Consider the following 15379-nt stretch of genomic DNA (forward strand, 5'->3'; position numbering starts at 1 on the left):
TCTGGGCTACAGTCCCAGAGGAGGGATCCCAATTCCAATCCCAATTGGAGTTCCCTTAACCACTTCATATATTTAGTTAGGCCTGAAGGTATTGGTTGATTGTTTATATATATATATATATTCAAGAACCTTTCAGTATTGAAACAACAAAATGGGAAAACACAACACCTAAAGGAAAGCCAATATATGATTAATCTAAAATATCACTGAGAGAGCTGAAAAGACAGATTGTAGACACACAGCGATCACATGGAAATCACTTTAAAGATTGACCAATAAAACATATTTAAGAATGTGATAGGTAATTGTTTTTCAAGGCTAAAAATAAACACTCTAGGACAATAAAAGAGGTCAAGCTTCATAGAAATGGCATTCTGTGTAACCACCCCCACCAAAACAAACACACACACATCTTTCTTATATTAGAGAGAATCTAAAGTCTAAGTTGTTTGACATGTTATCAAAATGCACTATAGTGTATAGCTTGAGTGACTTGTGTACAGCAACCCATACACAGTGGGTGGCAGTATTCCTCTAAAGGGATGAGGTGCCACTGAAACATGCCCCAAACGAGAAGAAGATGTTTACCCGGAAGTGAAACAAGCTATCGTCGCTTTACCTCTGGCTTTACTGATAGACCCGTGGAACGCTGCTGTACCATAAGTTCGGTAGAAAACAAATTGATAGTTTGTAACGCTGCGAACTGTTTGTAGCGCAGCGGATGATACTTCTAGATACAGGTAAACGAATGTTGCAAGATTCGAATATTCTAACCTGTTCAGTCTAAGACTTTACGTTTTGCCTTACTTGTAACGATAGTATTAACCCTAATAGCCAGCTTCATTCCCCATTAGGCTACTGTACTGAGATGCCATGAACAATACGCTTGAAATGTTACAGCTAACGTTTTTTAAGTATTTGGTTGTGTTTGTTGGTCAAGTGAATTTGAAGGACTTGTTTTTGTTGTTAACGTTGTCCTGCTTTCAAGGTAATCTGATTGTGTTGTAGGAGAGAGCCAATTTGAGAAGAGGATTAGCTACGCACGCTGGCTGTAGATTTAGCCTGATACATAAGCACATCTGTGGACTGTCAACGGTGCACAGAAGCTTACAAAATATTAAACTTTGTGTTTCCTTACCCCGCGATGTGTCCTTGTTGATGTAATGGAGCGAGCGTGTCAGATACGCGTTTGAGTTTTAGGTAGGCTACACTTCAGAAATTGAGGATTTGTAGCCTACTATGAGCAACATGCTAACAGAATACAGTCGATGAGATAGTTTCAGGGAATGAGCACATAGGTAGTGTTTCTTTACACTTCTGAGCTGCCTAAACAGGAACACGTTGTCAACGATGTTGTGCATTTTGTTAGGTTATTGACTGGTGGTGGGTTTGGCCTACATAAACCTGAAATTAGCTGCTGGTTTGGTAGTCATTGCAGAGCAACTGGGTAAAGTTTTAATGCTTTGTCTGTGTAATTCTGTGCTAGTGTCTACTATACGAACTATCCAAGAGATACCTGAGCAACACTGGAAGAAAAATCGGCACGCCAACAAGGGCTGTTAGCCATGGTGAGTTCTCCATAGGCTGCCTGAAGGTAGTAACACGTCACTGTCTAACTACGTAGGCTACCGTAGGTGTCTGATAGAGTACCATAGGTTCTCAGGTGATAGAGTTACAGTGATTGGGGAAGGCCTTTGATCAATTCAATTCCTTAGGTTACAACCCACAACATCATTTACCATTGCACATGTCCATTTCCCAACACTGCTACTTCCAACTCCTATTATCCAAGTGAACAGTTGCATTAGTGAAGATATTACATCGTATAATTATTCCCACATATGTTCAAGCCACATTTTGTTCACACAAACATTGTAGTGTATAGCCTAACTAGTTGTGCAATACTACTGAACAACAAGCTTTCTGCTAAATGTAAGTCGCATACATCTCAAATGTCCAATGACTTGCTGATGAGTTAATACATCGTTATGTTTTTGAATGGTAATTGATCTGTATTTGTGAAATTCACTGGCACTTGTTGTGTCTAGTCTGCTGCCGTTGAAATTAAGACAAAGGAGGAAAAGGATGCTGAGCTTGACAGACGGATCGAAGCACTTCGTAAAAAGAACCAGGCTCTAGTCAGGAGGTATCAGGTGAGTTTAATTAAAACTGCAGTCAGGAGTGTTGGTATAAGACAGTGTTTCTCAAACTTTTTTTCTGGGGACCCACTTTTTAAAAATGACAGACTATCGCGACCCAACTCGTGACTGTGGTAGTTAACAAACTAGATCAGTGGTTCTCAAACCTTTTTTCTTTCATTCCCCACTTTGATCAAGGGGGCATTCTCGAGCCCCACCTGTCCCTCATCGCTCTAAGAAAGTGGTAGGTCAAGCTTAAAATTGTCAAATTTATTGAAATAATGACAAGTTCTAAATATATCCTCTTCAACAGAGTTAAAATCAGCTGGTGCTGCAGATATAATAATAAATAAATGCATAACACACATTTCTGTTATACAGCAACATATTAGGAAGCATAGGCCATTTTACAGCATTGTACAATATATTCAATGAAATACCAACATGCAGCATTACATGGATCCATAATCCAGTCATACTGAGCACTGCTGGTTGGGAAATATTTTTGAAATAAACTTTGCAGGGATGTGATGTAGGCCTACTGTTTAATACATGGGATCACAAGAGTGCCTCCCAATCAGACGTTTCAGCGATTTCGCTCAGAAATCTCAAAGGCATAATACTGTCGCGATTGAGGCGCCTGTCCCATACTCAAGTTTTTTTGGTGAATGCAGTAATCTTATTTGCTAGGTGAGGTAGGTGCATGTCTTTGCCTTGTAACTGGACATTTAACTCAAATGTATCGCTAAGATAGGCCAGCTTCGTCAAGAAATGTTCATTAGTGAACGTGCTTGCAGATTCAAACATGCGCTCTTCCTCCAAGAAGAGGCGACTCGGAGCTCAAACACGCGCGTCAGCAGTTTACCTCGGGAAAGCCACCTTGCCTCGCTGTGAAATAGTAGCCTACAGCCTTTTGGTCAGCAAAGTGCGGAGAATAGACGCGGTTTTAAGGGCCGGGTTTTGATTAAATTCACCACTCTCACAACAACGTTCAAAATCTCATGTAGGTCGCGACTAACTAAGCTGCCTTGACACAAGCGCTTCCTTGTGAATAACACAGTGCGTCCATTGCGCATCGGGTGCTACCTGGGCCCAGGCTACAGATAAAAAAATAAAATAAAAAAAAAACTCCTGTTTTTCACGTCAGTTCGCGCCCCACCTGGCATGTCTCCGCGACCCACAGTTTGAGAAACGCTGGTCTAAGACCTAGTGAGCTAACTATTTATAAGACTTGTATAAAACCTTACTAACAGAACAGCACAGAGTACAGTGATGAAACTGGTGTGATGTGTAATTTAACATTGTGGTGCTGTAAAGTATTCTTACATTTTTACTGGGTTGTTAGTTATGCACTAGATTATTTGTTTATCTAATCTTAATCGACCCATCCTAGCTCCTCAGATGATCATTACCTGTAGTTTGTAGTGTGAACCTATAGCTTTCAGTTGGTTTATGTTGTAAAAATAAAAATAGGACTGCTGATGAATTTGGTTTTCATCAGCAGTCCTATTGGAATTATATCGGTGTTGCCTTTTTTTTTGTTATTTCTAAATAGGAAATAGAGGAGGACAAGAAAAAGGCAGAGGATGAGGGCATTGCCGTGACACTTCCTCGAAGGACCCGTGGTGGCCATGAGCACGATGACTGGCCAAAGCCTGAGAAGGAAAGCTTCACTGTGACCGTAGACCTCTCCAAACCTGGAGCGGTAAGACCCTTCCTACAGCATAAGCATTAATGGCCAAACACAGTAGGCTGCTTGGCTATGTTTTTGTGCAGTTATAACATGGATGTACAGTGGCACCAGAAAACATGTCTGTGGATGGTGATGGTCAAGCCCATAATTAACATCTATTAACTTCTTCTAACTATAATGCAACTATGCATATTACTTTTACTCCCAAAGGTCAGGTTGTGACATGGATGTTGTTTCTAGTTGTTTGTATGTTTACTAATACTTTCCTGTGCCCCCGCAGGTAAACCGCGTGGTAAATGACCGGAGAGCAGCAGCTCCGCACGTCTCAGAGAAGGGCGATGCTCCCCGGTCAGGTGGTGAAGGCCCGTCTCACAGGCCTGGGATGGTGTGGGCAAGGGGTGGGCAGAGAGGTGGAGGTCCTCGGCCAGAGAGGAGGGACCCCCGGCCAGAGAGACACGACCCCCACTCTGACAGACCACCGAGAGACGATGAGGGGGGAGAAAGGCCGGCCCGAGGGGGTCGCGGTCCACGTGGTGGGAGGAGAGGGCGAGGTGGCCCAGGCCCAGGCCCAGGCCCAGACACAGACAGAAAATCTAAGGTTAATCTTTTCTCATTTGCAGCCCTTATATCTAGGAAAACACAAGATGGAATAGCAGAAAACATATTAATATTTAAATCATTTAAATAATTGTTTTGCAAGATCATTCAGAATATAGGGTAAAAGGGTAAAGGATTTCAAAAGACATAAGTCCCAACTTGATAAATGTTCACCTCTTAGTTCTCCAGTTATTTTGTGATTACTGATGGGTTTTTGCTCTCTGTCAGGAGTGGGAGGAGAAAAGGAGACAGAACATTGCTATGATGAATGAGGAGATGGAGAAAATCGCTGAATATGAAAGAGGTCAAAAGGTATGTATGTGATTTATAGACCCTTTCAAGAGAGTTCCATTATCAGCATCATAGTTGGCCCCACAAGACTTCCTTTTTAACATTCCATATGTTATCTTAATGCAGAGGAAGTAGATTGGGGCCCAAATAGAACGTTCAAGCATTGTTTTTGTTTACCTTGTTGAAAGGGTCTATATGGAAAAAAAGGAACAGGGTTTTAAAACCATAGTTTTGATGTGTTTTCTAAGCGTGACGTTTCTTTTTTCAGGCCGATGGTGAAAAACCCATCAGAAACTTTCTAGATGACCCACGTCGCTCTGGCCCAGTCCCAGACATGGATCGCAAAGAGGGCAGCCGCCGGCACGTCCGCAACTGGGGTGGGCTGGACTTTGAGAGTGTGAAGACAGGAGCTGAGATGGAGAAGGAGTGGATGGTAAATGAAGCTCTCTTATCACCCAGAAAGAAGAAATACTCTTTTCTGATTGGCTGAAGGGTGGCTATTAATTCAGAATATCAGGACACCTATGACGTAGATCTGGTTAAAAACTTTAATCACTGTACCATATCAATGCTCATGAAATGGTAAACGACGGTTAAGTCTGGAAGCAGGCTACGCAATGGAATCAACTGTAAACAAGCTAACTGCCCACCGTTGTCACTGTCAGGAGTCAGGACCAAAGAAAGTACAACAAACTGAACAAGTTGGCTTATTTTAAAACTGAACCGCTTGTTTCCTTTGCATGCTATAAAGGCATGACTATTGCCTATAGTGGCAACTTTGATAAGCGGGATAACGGCCTTCGAGGTGTCCCATTACATGTAATTAACAGACTTGGCAGAGGCGTAATTAATGGACTTGGCAGTCTTTGCCTCCGCCTCATCCATTAATTCCGTACAACGGCATACCTCGGCGTCTGTTATCCCTTATATGTGCCTCTTATTCATTCTGTTGTTCTCGACAGGCTTTTTTGTTAAGGATGATGCAGAATGGATGAATGTAGTATTTCATCTTGTTCTCTGATGTTAACATAGAATGTATGCAACTTTGATCTGTGAAATACATGCTCAAATGCTATTTCAGAAGCCCATTTAAAGCCCTATAATTAAACCAGGGAATAAAATGGTCCGTTTTAGCAAATATTTAGCGCCCCCTTGTGGTCACTTGGCACCCAAGTGAATAATTAAGTGCTTTAATCTATTGAGCTCTATGCTGATTGCCTTGCAGGTTTCAGCAACTTCTTTTGACCATGCGCTAAACTCTTTATTCAACAAAGCCAAGGAAAAACATTTTCCTTTCTATGTCATCTTTAAGGGACACTGGTGCTACCAAGTTAGAATTTTTTTTTTTCTAAAATCTTCAAATTTTTTTAGGCCTACAGATGCATAGTGTTCATGAGGTTTCTGACTGAGGTTGCTTGTAATTGTAGCCCACTGTTGATATTTTGGAAGTAAACTGTAGACTGAAAGCCGACTTTCTTTGCTTTTCCATTATCAGAGTCACCGGTCAGGAGGCAAAGGCTCAGTAGACATGACTCTGTCCATGACGGGCCGAGAGCGTGCCGAGTACCTGCGCTGGAAAAAGGAACGGGAGCAGATTGACGAGGAGCGGCTGGCTCGTCATCGTAATGCCACGGGTCAGTGGAGACGAGAATGGGACGCTGAGAAGACAGACACTATGTGAGTGCAGAGTTGAACATTGCACATTACTTTTTCTAATTTCTTATGAAGAAAATTATATTGACACTATTTATAAGGATATATTTGGGTTGCACTCTGCATAAAAAAATGCGCTATATAAATAGAACTTAGTTACTTGTCTCATTGTGTTATTGTCCTCATTCTTAAAGGTTTAAGGAGACCCCTGAAGGAGCTGGTGACCTCACGCCAAGACAAGGTGGCAGAAGAGGCAAGTTATTAGTGGCACACGTAACACAAACGGAAACTGATATTGAACATTTCTGCATAGTTGCGGGTTTCTGCTGGGTTTTTTGGGACATTCCATATATTAAAAACTCTTTTTTTTCTAATTTCTCCACAAATAACATTCGTTACAAATGTACAGTGATGAAATATTCTTTGCTATCTTTTGTGTGAAGACATTATTTTATTGTATATCGTCTTATGTTGTCTCTGTCCTTTCAGATGAGAACAAAAGAGCCCCCAGGGCACCGAAGTTTGGGGATTTCTTGGGAAGCGGCTCTCGAGATGGGGACCGCAAGGGTAGAGTCCCCAAGAAGGGACGAGGCCAGGACAACTATAGGTTGGTGCACCTCATCATCTAATGACCCTAAGATCTAATTACCCTAGCCTATGATGGTGTGTATGCGTGTGTCAAGCTGTGTGTCTTACGTAATTTCAAAACCAGTAGTTTGATTTACTTGAAAATGTCAGGGTACAGGTTCACCATATCTGCTACTACAGGATCATCCAGGTCCAGAACCTGGAATTTGCTTTCACTTTCATTGCAAGATCACGCCTGACTGCTTTTGTTGAACTTTTGGAAAAATAAACTAAATCAGTACATGAAATTTTCCTTGATATTTCCTCAGCATGCACGATAATCGCTGGAAATCAGAAAAAGAGGAGGAGAAAGGGCAGGAAGAGGAACATGAAACAGGAAAAGAAAAACCTTCCAATGAGACGACTGAGGTGACTCCTAATTTCAACATTTTGGGTGTATTTTACGTTTTGGGTTTGGGTTTTTGATAGGGCTGTCAAAATAACTAAATGATTAATTTCGATTAATTAATTTGAGAAAAAACTGATAAAAAAAAAATAGTGCAGATTAATCGGTTCCGTATGACCTTTGACCCCGAGCCTTTCTAGTTAGTAACCATTAGCCTGTAAAATGAAGGAAAGAGAAGAAAATGTGCTGCCTAGATCATTGATTGGAACATTTACTTTTAAAAAACTGCCTGATGGTGTTGATGAAAATAAAGTGTTGATTAAAATAAAGTCCTCTGCAATGTCTGCAGCAAGGAATATGCATATCACCGGAGTTCGTCAACTCTAAAGTCGCACATCAATGCAAAGAAATAGTGTTGACATTGAGGGGAGTGTTTAATTTATTTTCATTATGTCCCCTAGGTTATATCTGTGGCCTGAAATGCCTTGTATGTGAAAAAAAACTTCTTCCCGAAGCACTTTTGAATTTATTTCCTCAGCATATTAGGTCATATCATATATTATTATGGCCATTATTTGAACAGTGAAAATAATAATAAAAGAGTTTTTGAACTTTAATGTCACTAATGCTGATAATTCAATGATTAAATATTTAAAATACTTTCACAGCAAAAATTGTATATGATATATGTGATTAATTAATCACAGAGTATGTAATTAATTAAATTAAATTTTTTAATCGATTGACAACCCTAGTTTTTGACTTGTTGACTGATTGGGAGTGTGGCTATCATGGGTTTCTATCACCAGGTGAAGGATGAGGTGGAAAAACCAGCTCCCGCAGGGACTTCAGAGGCCGGCACAGCAGAGGAGGACGAGGACGAGTGGGAGGACGCCAGTGACGGAGACGATGAAGACGAATTGGAGGACGCCCCCGACACGCCGCCACGGGCGCCCGCCACATCGAGCCCGAAAGAGAGGCGCGCGCCGGTGGTCCACATCCCTCCCCCGCAGGATGCCCAGGCGTCTCCAGAGGGGGGTAAGCCACTCAGCCCCTTCTCTCCTCTGGAGGGCCATCAGCCCGTCACTGACTGGGGGGAGGAGATGGAGATGCAGTACCCCCGCACCAGCATGGAGGAAAGCCCACTCAGGCCTAGCAGCAGCTCAGAGACTAACACCAGTCAGGAGAACAAGGGACAGGACTCAACAGCACACACAGGTACATGCTGATCTGGGTACTAGTCAAAAACCGGTTCTTCAGATGCAAGCCCAAATATTAAGTCCACTCTTTAGAGGGACATGCTGAGGTGAGTTTGTGACATCCTAGTTACTTATTCCAATCCCAGAAACACACTAACAGTATTTATGGGAGGTGTATGAGAGAAAAACAGCTGCAAGCAGTAGTCATAAGCAGAACAATGTCACAAGAACATTGCCTGCTGCATAAGTGGTCAGCTACACAGGTTGGAAAAGTTGATTGTGCCCTTTTGCCATTTTTAAGGGACACAACTAGCTTTTACTCATTGTATATGATAACCTTAATTTTATTTCAATTTGAATACTTTTTCTTTAATAGACGACTTTGCAGTCGCTGCAGAGGTGGTGGATAAGACCACTGAAGCACCTGCCGAAGAGGCCATCCAGCAGTCCGATTCCTCCTTGCCACCCAAGGAAGAACAGACTGATGACGCACAGGCACCCAACGCATCAAAGGGTTAGAAGGCTTGTTCCTTTCCCCTAACTACATTGTTGGTTTACTGCAAATGCAATTGATATCTGTGCTTTATTCCAAATATTTGTTTTTTTCTGTTTGTATATTAAAAAAAAAAAAAAAAAAAAACACAACAACAGACGCTGAGGATGCTGAGGATGTTGTGTCCCCCACCACAGAGCCACCACCGAATGAAGCAGAAGAAAATCCCCCCGATCAGCCTGCCTCAGGTACATTCAGTATACAGTACAGTACAGCGTACTGTACAGTCATATACAGTCAGTTGATTTGTAAATTATTTAAAACTTCTAGAAGGAAATAGGCTAAACAGCTTAACAGTTATTTGATTTCTTTCCTTCATTACCAAAGGGAAACAAAACAGGTGACTAATGATTGACTATGTCTTGTTGGGAACATTTTAGAATTGCTTTCAAGGTGGTTTTTATTTGTGCTTCTTGTGAGTTCTGTGAGGATGTGGTGGGATAGTGAGACTGTGCCAGCTGTGATCGTCCTGATTTGAAAAAGTTTGGATTTTAAGAATCAAAATTTTTTTACCTTGCTTTTTCTCTGCTATATTGTTTGTTGACAGGTTGAGAAGATTTGCTGCAATCAGGTATACCATGGCAAAGGGACGTGGAGAACAAAATGGGTGGGTTCAGATGGAAGTCAATCATATGTGACAACAGCCGTGGACTAATGAGAAAAGAGGTGAAATCAGTCATTGTCATAGACTACTGCTGACTATCACCACCACAAGCGTGTTTGGCAATTCTCATTATAAATGAAATGGCAGGGCTGGATTTTGCAATCAATATAATTTCAAATCATGTGTTACTAAATGTACATACTGCAGTCTCTGCTCAAAGATTATGGCTTTAGCAATGGCTACTATTCCTAAGCCTTGTGTAACTTTTTAATGTGTTCTCTGCAACTCTGAATGGATTTGTGTACTATGTATTCGTGTTACATGAATAGCACTATTACATCCACTGAGTGTATTTGTAAATTGCATCATTGTTTATTGTAGGGTGACTGTAGGGACAATCTGTGCCCCTTTAAGGCATAGATTGATGCTTACCTATAGGTATCCTTTATACTGTGGCCACTTTTTGAATTGAAGCTTTTCTTTTTTCCCCTAAGAGTTATACACACAGAAATCTTCCATTTACAGGGCTAAGGACATTGTTTACCTCAGTTGGAATAGCTATTCAGTTTTAAAAAATTAAGTTTGAAAGATTTTGAAATGAGATTGTTTGGTATTTTTTCTATGTATGCGGTCTGCATTCCTTTCAGTGTGTGAGTGTGTGTATGTGTGAGAATTTTAGTTTTTAATAATTTGTTTTAGCAATTCAGACTTTATTTTTACTGTAAGCAAAACACCTATGAATGTGTTCAAACTGTGTGAGACTCATACATTTTAAAATAATAATAAAAAAACGTCCCTATAATGATTTTTATTTTTACGTTTTTTAAAATAGGAGCTTCAACTAGGCCTGACATTTTTGATTAGCTATGCTTGAAGGTTGCATGTTTGTATCATGCTACCAGATGTATTTCACAATCAGGGTGAGCGCTTGAGATTACCAAGATAAGTTATGTCTGACCTATGTCTGTGTACCTCAAAATACATGATCATGTTTGACAATTGTATGTGTATTATTGAGTAGAATTAACAGAACTTGGACATTTCGGGAAAAGTGCAAAAACACCATATTTTGATATAAAAACACATTTTCAGAAACCTGGAAAACACAAGCAGGTGTTTTAATTAATAGTAGCAAAAGTTTTAATTACATTAATGTTATCACTTATTCAGGGGATGTGGGTTGATAAGGCATACATACATCACCACAAAGATCCAGGTGGTGGGATCAACTGAAATAGGTGAACTTCAAGATGACCCTTCACAAGCCTCCCTTTCTCTAAAGCAGTTTTCCACATGTCTAAGGAAGAATCAATAACTCAACCCGAACTTAAACGCCTAATTTCTCACGGCCAGCTCTGTTAACTTTAACCTTCCTGAAGATGTGAGCTGCAGGCTCCTGACACCAAGCTATGGTCAGGCTTTGTTTTCCGTCCGTCACAATTTTTGAGCGTCTCCAAAATACCCCACGGCAGGGGTTCTCAACCTTTCCTGCATTCTCCCTATTTATACTTGTACCAGGCAGGGTATAGCAATAGCCCATTAAAAAAGATCCCCAATATGGGCTAGATTTTTTCTGTGGCTGAAGTCCGTTTTCTAAGGCTGAAATGCAAAACAACAGTGTCTCTAATCTGGCCAAATTCGCCTATTTTGCTGTCATGACTGATATTCAGGTTCAGAGACCATTGAGACATCATGACTCATACTACTACCACATCGATGCTTTATTCAGCATGTGCTGATTAACATGTAAATGGGAATATTCCATTTCTGTTACAGATGGATATATCTTATTATGAATATTGCGATAACCAGAATATGGCCTTTAATCGGAATATGGTGTGCATGGAAATGTAGTCACTGTTATTTCATCATGCACTTGCATACAATCAAGAAGGAAGCATTTCTCTTTGACCAACATTGTGCAAAATAATAATATATCATTTTTTATAAATGTTTAGTTGCAATTTACATACAACCCAGAAAGGTTGGCAATGAAGCCATTTTTACAATGAGCACACAAGCCACTGCTGGTACCTCGCATGGTGGTGGTGCTGTCTGCTAGGTTTTCAACCAACTTTCTAAACATTATATTACATTATATGACAGGCCCAAGACCTAGAAAGTCTTAGATCTATTTTTTCTCTTATTTATCTCTTGTCCACCATACTGACTATTACTAATAATTATTTTTTTTTTTTTTCTTTATTATTGCCTACATTTGGCAAGCAGTAATTATTGCTGCTGAATCAAAGGAAATCCTGAGAAGGAACTCCTCATTTCAGTACTATTTCATGCTTTCATAGTAGCACACACAAACAGGCTTGAAGACAGTTTAATCTGTATGTAAACGTATTTATTTGATGTTGAGTCTTAATGAGATATCAATGTAATACAGTAGTAATGAAAATAATGTAATAATGTAGGTCAGTTGAGGGGCTGTAGATGTTGCTTGACAGTAGATGTTTCTTGGCTGTCCACAATGATAAGGCCTGTCCTGCTCCCCATGCTCTACCTAACAATGTTCACAAATCCCAGCCACCCTGGAGCATTAACAAGATATTGATTAAAAAAGACAGAAATTATAATTCTGATTATGATTATATTAGTTATTATCAATTGCTTTTATATTTGTATTGTATTCTTGGTACAATGCCAATTGAATGCTATGGTTGGTCACCCAATGATTTGACAAAGATTATCTTAGGCTTACTATAATTAGAGGTGTTCCCATGATCATTTGCTAGGTTAAGCAATTAGGTGGTCAAGGCCCCATTCAGCTGGGACGGTAACTGGAGCCAGAGCCAGCTGTGACAACAACAACAACACTTGAGTCAAACATGCAGCAACATTCAACATATTTTCTCAATATCAGCATCAGTTTACGCAATTTAAGGACATTTAATAACAATGTCAGATGACCAAAGGGCTGGTTTCCTATACATGGGTTGAGCCTAGTTCTATACACTACAATACTTTATTCTTGCACTGTTGCACTGTTGGACTTACTCATTTGCACCATCACCATGACACTCACTCACACAGAGCACCTTACCTTACTATGCAAAGAGAATCACAGGCTCAGTCCCTGCCTCAATCATTGCAAGCGCCTCATGATTAATCACCCACTATGTGGATACTGTTTTTAGACTTGATTTAGTGTTATTTAGTATAATTTGTATTTTAGTATATTATTTATCTTCTACTGTCCTTATTGCTTAGTTGTGTTTTTTATATTATATACTTTTCATGACTTTTCTGCTGTTAGTGAATGTGTGTGTGATGTCTGTATGCTACTGAGACCTTGAATTTCCCCTTGTGGATCAATAAAGTATCTATCTATCTATCTAAGATAACTTCAATGAAGAACTCCATTGAATATATAGTTGCATTTGGTATAACTAAAAACATTTTACTTACAGTATTAAGGGCATGTTGCTGCAAAGTACAGGACCATGCTGCTCTATCATTTCCCGCCACATCTGGCCATAGGCCACAACCCAGCCTGTTAGAAAAAAAAATAAACAAGTTAACTGTGGCTATGACTAAGCAGTTTATGGTCTGTCTATGCTATTCTCATAAAAGGTAAACTGTGAGTATAAGTTAGCAGTGTGAGGTCTGTGCTATTTGTATTCTTGCTTGCTGGTTCACCAGGCTGCACATCCTCTCCGGCCTCAGTCTCCTCCATGTTTGCCCTCTCACTGACTGGTCCCTCCTTGTTTGCAGATGAACTCTGCTCCAGCATCAGGTGGTCAAGAGTCCATTCAGCTGGGACATGGTAGCTGGAGCCAGAACTTGCTGTGACAACAACAATAACAACATTCGAGTCAAACAGGCAGCAACATTTGAAATGTATTAATCTTTCTCAATATCAATGTCGGTGTTAACTGTGGGCATGAATAAGCAATTTATGGTCAATGTTATGCCCAGTATAGTTTGAGGTCTATGTTATTTGCATTCTCATTGGCTGGTTCAGCAGGCTGAAGATCCTCTCCGGCCTGAGTGTCATCCATGTTTAGGTCATCCATGTTGTTTTGTCCCCAGCCTCTCTGGAGCACCCAGTGTGGCTTGCGCCTCACTCGAAAAGTCTGTAGAGAAGATTTTAGTCTTTCTTTGAGTTCATCTTCCTGCACCCTTCTCTCAGCAGTGTCCATGTTAGCAGTTCTAACGTTAGCTGAGTGTTTTCTCTTGGTCAACCTGGTGTTCAGCCCAAATGACTGTTTCTTCAGGTTTCTGCGGTCCTCTGTCGTCCTCTGTCGTGCTCTCCTTGGTGTGAGCCGGTTTCTGATGGTGTTGAAGATGGCTCTCGTTGCTTTCATGAAGCAGCCACGTTCTCCTCTCACCTCTCCTCTCACCTCCATCTTCAAATAGGCTTCTATTTGGTCTATAGATGTTTGAAATAGACTTCTCTTTAGTCCTTTTGTAGTAATAGACGAAGGAAACACTGGATTAACAACATCAAGCAATTATGAAAACAGATGATGAATAAGTACAGAATCTCCAGCAGAAAGCTCCCTCACAGTGTTATCGCTGGTGTAGCCAGGTCAAACTGATATGGGGTTCTACATCAGTGTTCTACTTTGCGCTACTTAGATTGTTCAGAAGATTCAAAATGGTGATGTCGGCAGAGTTCTAGAATGCTAGTTGTAATGATTTAAATCCACACATTCAACACAAGATTTCAAGATTTCTTTAAGTCAGTTTATTTTTATAGCTAGACAGGGTTGACCTAAAGTGCTTTATAAGTAATTAAATAATAATAATAATAACAACAGTAATAAAAACAATACAAAATGGCTACATGAAGAGATAAAACAATAATAATCATAATGATTTGTTATTATTACTAATTTGCTTAATGCAGGGTTAACAACTTTTTAAAAATGGTTTAGGCCTAGGCCTACTGTCAATTTTAACTATTGTAATGTGCATATTCTGTAAGTTGCTTTTTTAAAACAAGCATCTGCTAAATTCCATAACCATAACCATAACATACTCTAAAACATCTATTCCATTATAAATTAGATATTGTACTCCACTAAAAAAAAATCAGTTCAATTTGAAAACACTTCCTGGCCCACTAGGTGGCTCTGCGCAGCCATCTAATGGCAAAGCCAGTCCACTCCTTTCCCTTGAAGTAAACAGCTTATTCAAACTGATCCTGGGCTTCTTCCCATCCCACATATACTCTCTGACTATACCATTGTACTGCCTGATCAATGAATCAGGAATAGACAGAGGAATCATCATGGAAATATAATTAATCTTTGAGGAGACCATCATTTTAACTGTATTTATTTTACCCCATAGAGATAGATTTATCATTTTCCACTTGTCAAAGTTGGTCTTGATATTAAAATCAGAATCAAGTAATCAAACGTAAAAATACACATGCAGCAAACATGTTCATGTATAGTACAGTAATTGCAATCATGGTACTGTAGATCCAGGCCATGCCTAATAAAACCTGTAACAGCACAAACCTGTTACTCAGTTTAACAGCACAAACCTGTTACTAAATTTAATTTTATAATAGATATTACAATTAAAAATTGTGCCATTTTATGCTGTTCACAAGGTCTTTCCTATTAGCCTACACGTGTTGTAGTAGGCTAGGCTATTTTACAGTGAATCTACACTTTTTCTGAAACAGTTACAGTAGGCTACATTAAATACCATAT

At 40.0% G+C, this 15379-nt stretch overlaps 1 protein-coding gene and 1 long non-coding RNA gene across 3 annotated transcripts; one reads left to right on the forward strand and one right to left on the reverse strand.

Moving 5' to 3' along the window:
- The first annotated feature begins 578 nt into the window (after window positions 1–578).
- Window positions 579–10700, forward strand: ccdc9 (coiled-coil domain containing 9). 2 transcript variants are annotated; one of them, XM_042064279.1, is made up of 15 exons: window positions 579–740; window positions 1487–1568; window positions 2049–2153; window positions 3694–3843; window positions 4112–4429; window positions 4657–4740; window positions 4988–5152; window positions 6215–6396; window positions 6567–6625; window positions 6862–6979; window positions 7269–7368; window positions 8155–8383; window positions 8921–9058; window positions 9196–9285; window positions 9645–10700. In XM_042064279.1, the coding sequence occupies exons 2-15, from the start codon at window positions 1566–1568 to the stop codon at window positions 9647–9649; spliced, it is 1746 nt and encodes a 581-aa protein (XP_041920213.1). In that variant the 5' UTR covers window positions 579–740; window positions 1487–1565; the 3' UTR covers window positions 9650–10700. The 2 variants fall into 2 exon arrangements, with proteins under 2 accessions (XP_041920213.1, XP_041920212.1); XM_042064278.1 differs by having other exon boundaries at window positions 580–740; window positions 8155–8563.
- A 1332-nt stretch (window positions 10701–12032) lies between these two features.
- LOC121684292 lies at window positions 12033–14267 on the reverse strand. The gene is made up of 3 exons (XR_006023096.1): window positions 13119–14267; window positions 12412–12506; window positions 12033–12241 (listed from the first exon to the last, which is right to left on the reverse strand). It is a non-coding gene; the product is annotated as an uncharacterized LOC121684292 (long non-coding RNA).
- Window positions 14268–15379: the final 1112 nt, after the last annotated feature.

The sequence above is a fragment of the Alosa sapidissima genome, chromosome 15 (genome assembly GCF_018492685.1).
Source record: "Alosa sapidissima isolate fAloSap1 chromosome 15, fAloSap1.pri, whole genome shotgun sequence".
NCBI classification, from domain to species: domain Eukaryota; kingdom Metazoa; phylum Chordata; class Actinopteri; order Clupeiformes; family Clupeidae; genus Alosa; species Alosa sapidissima.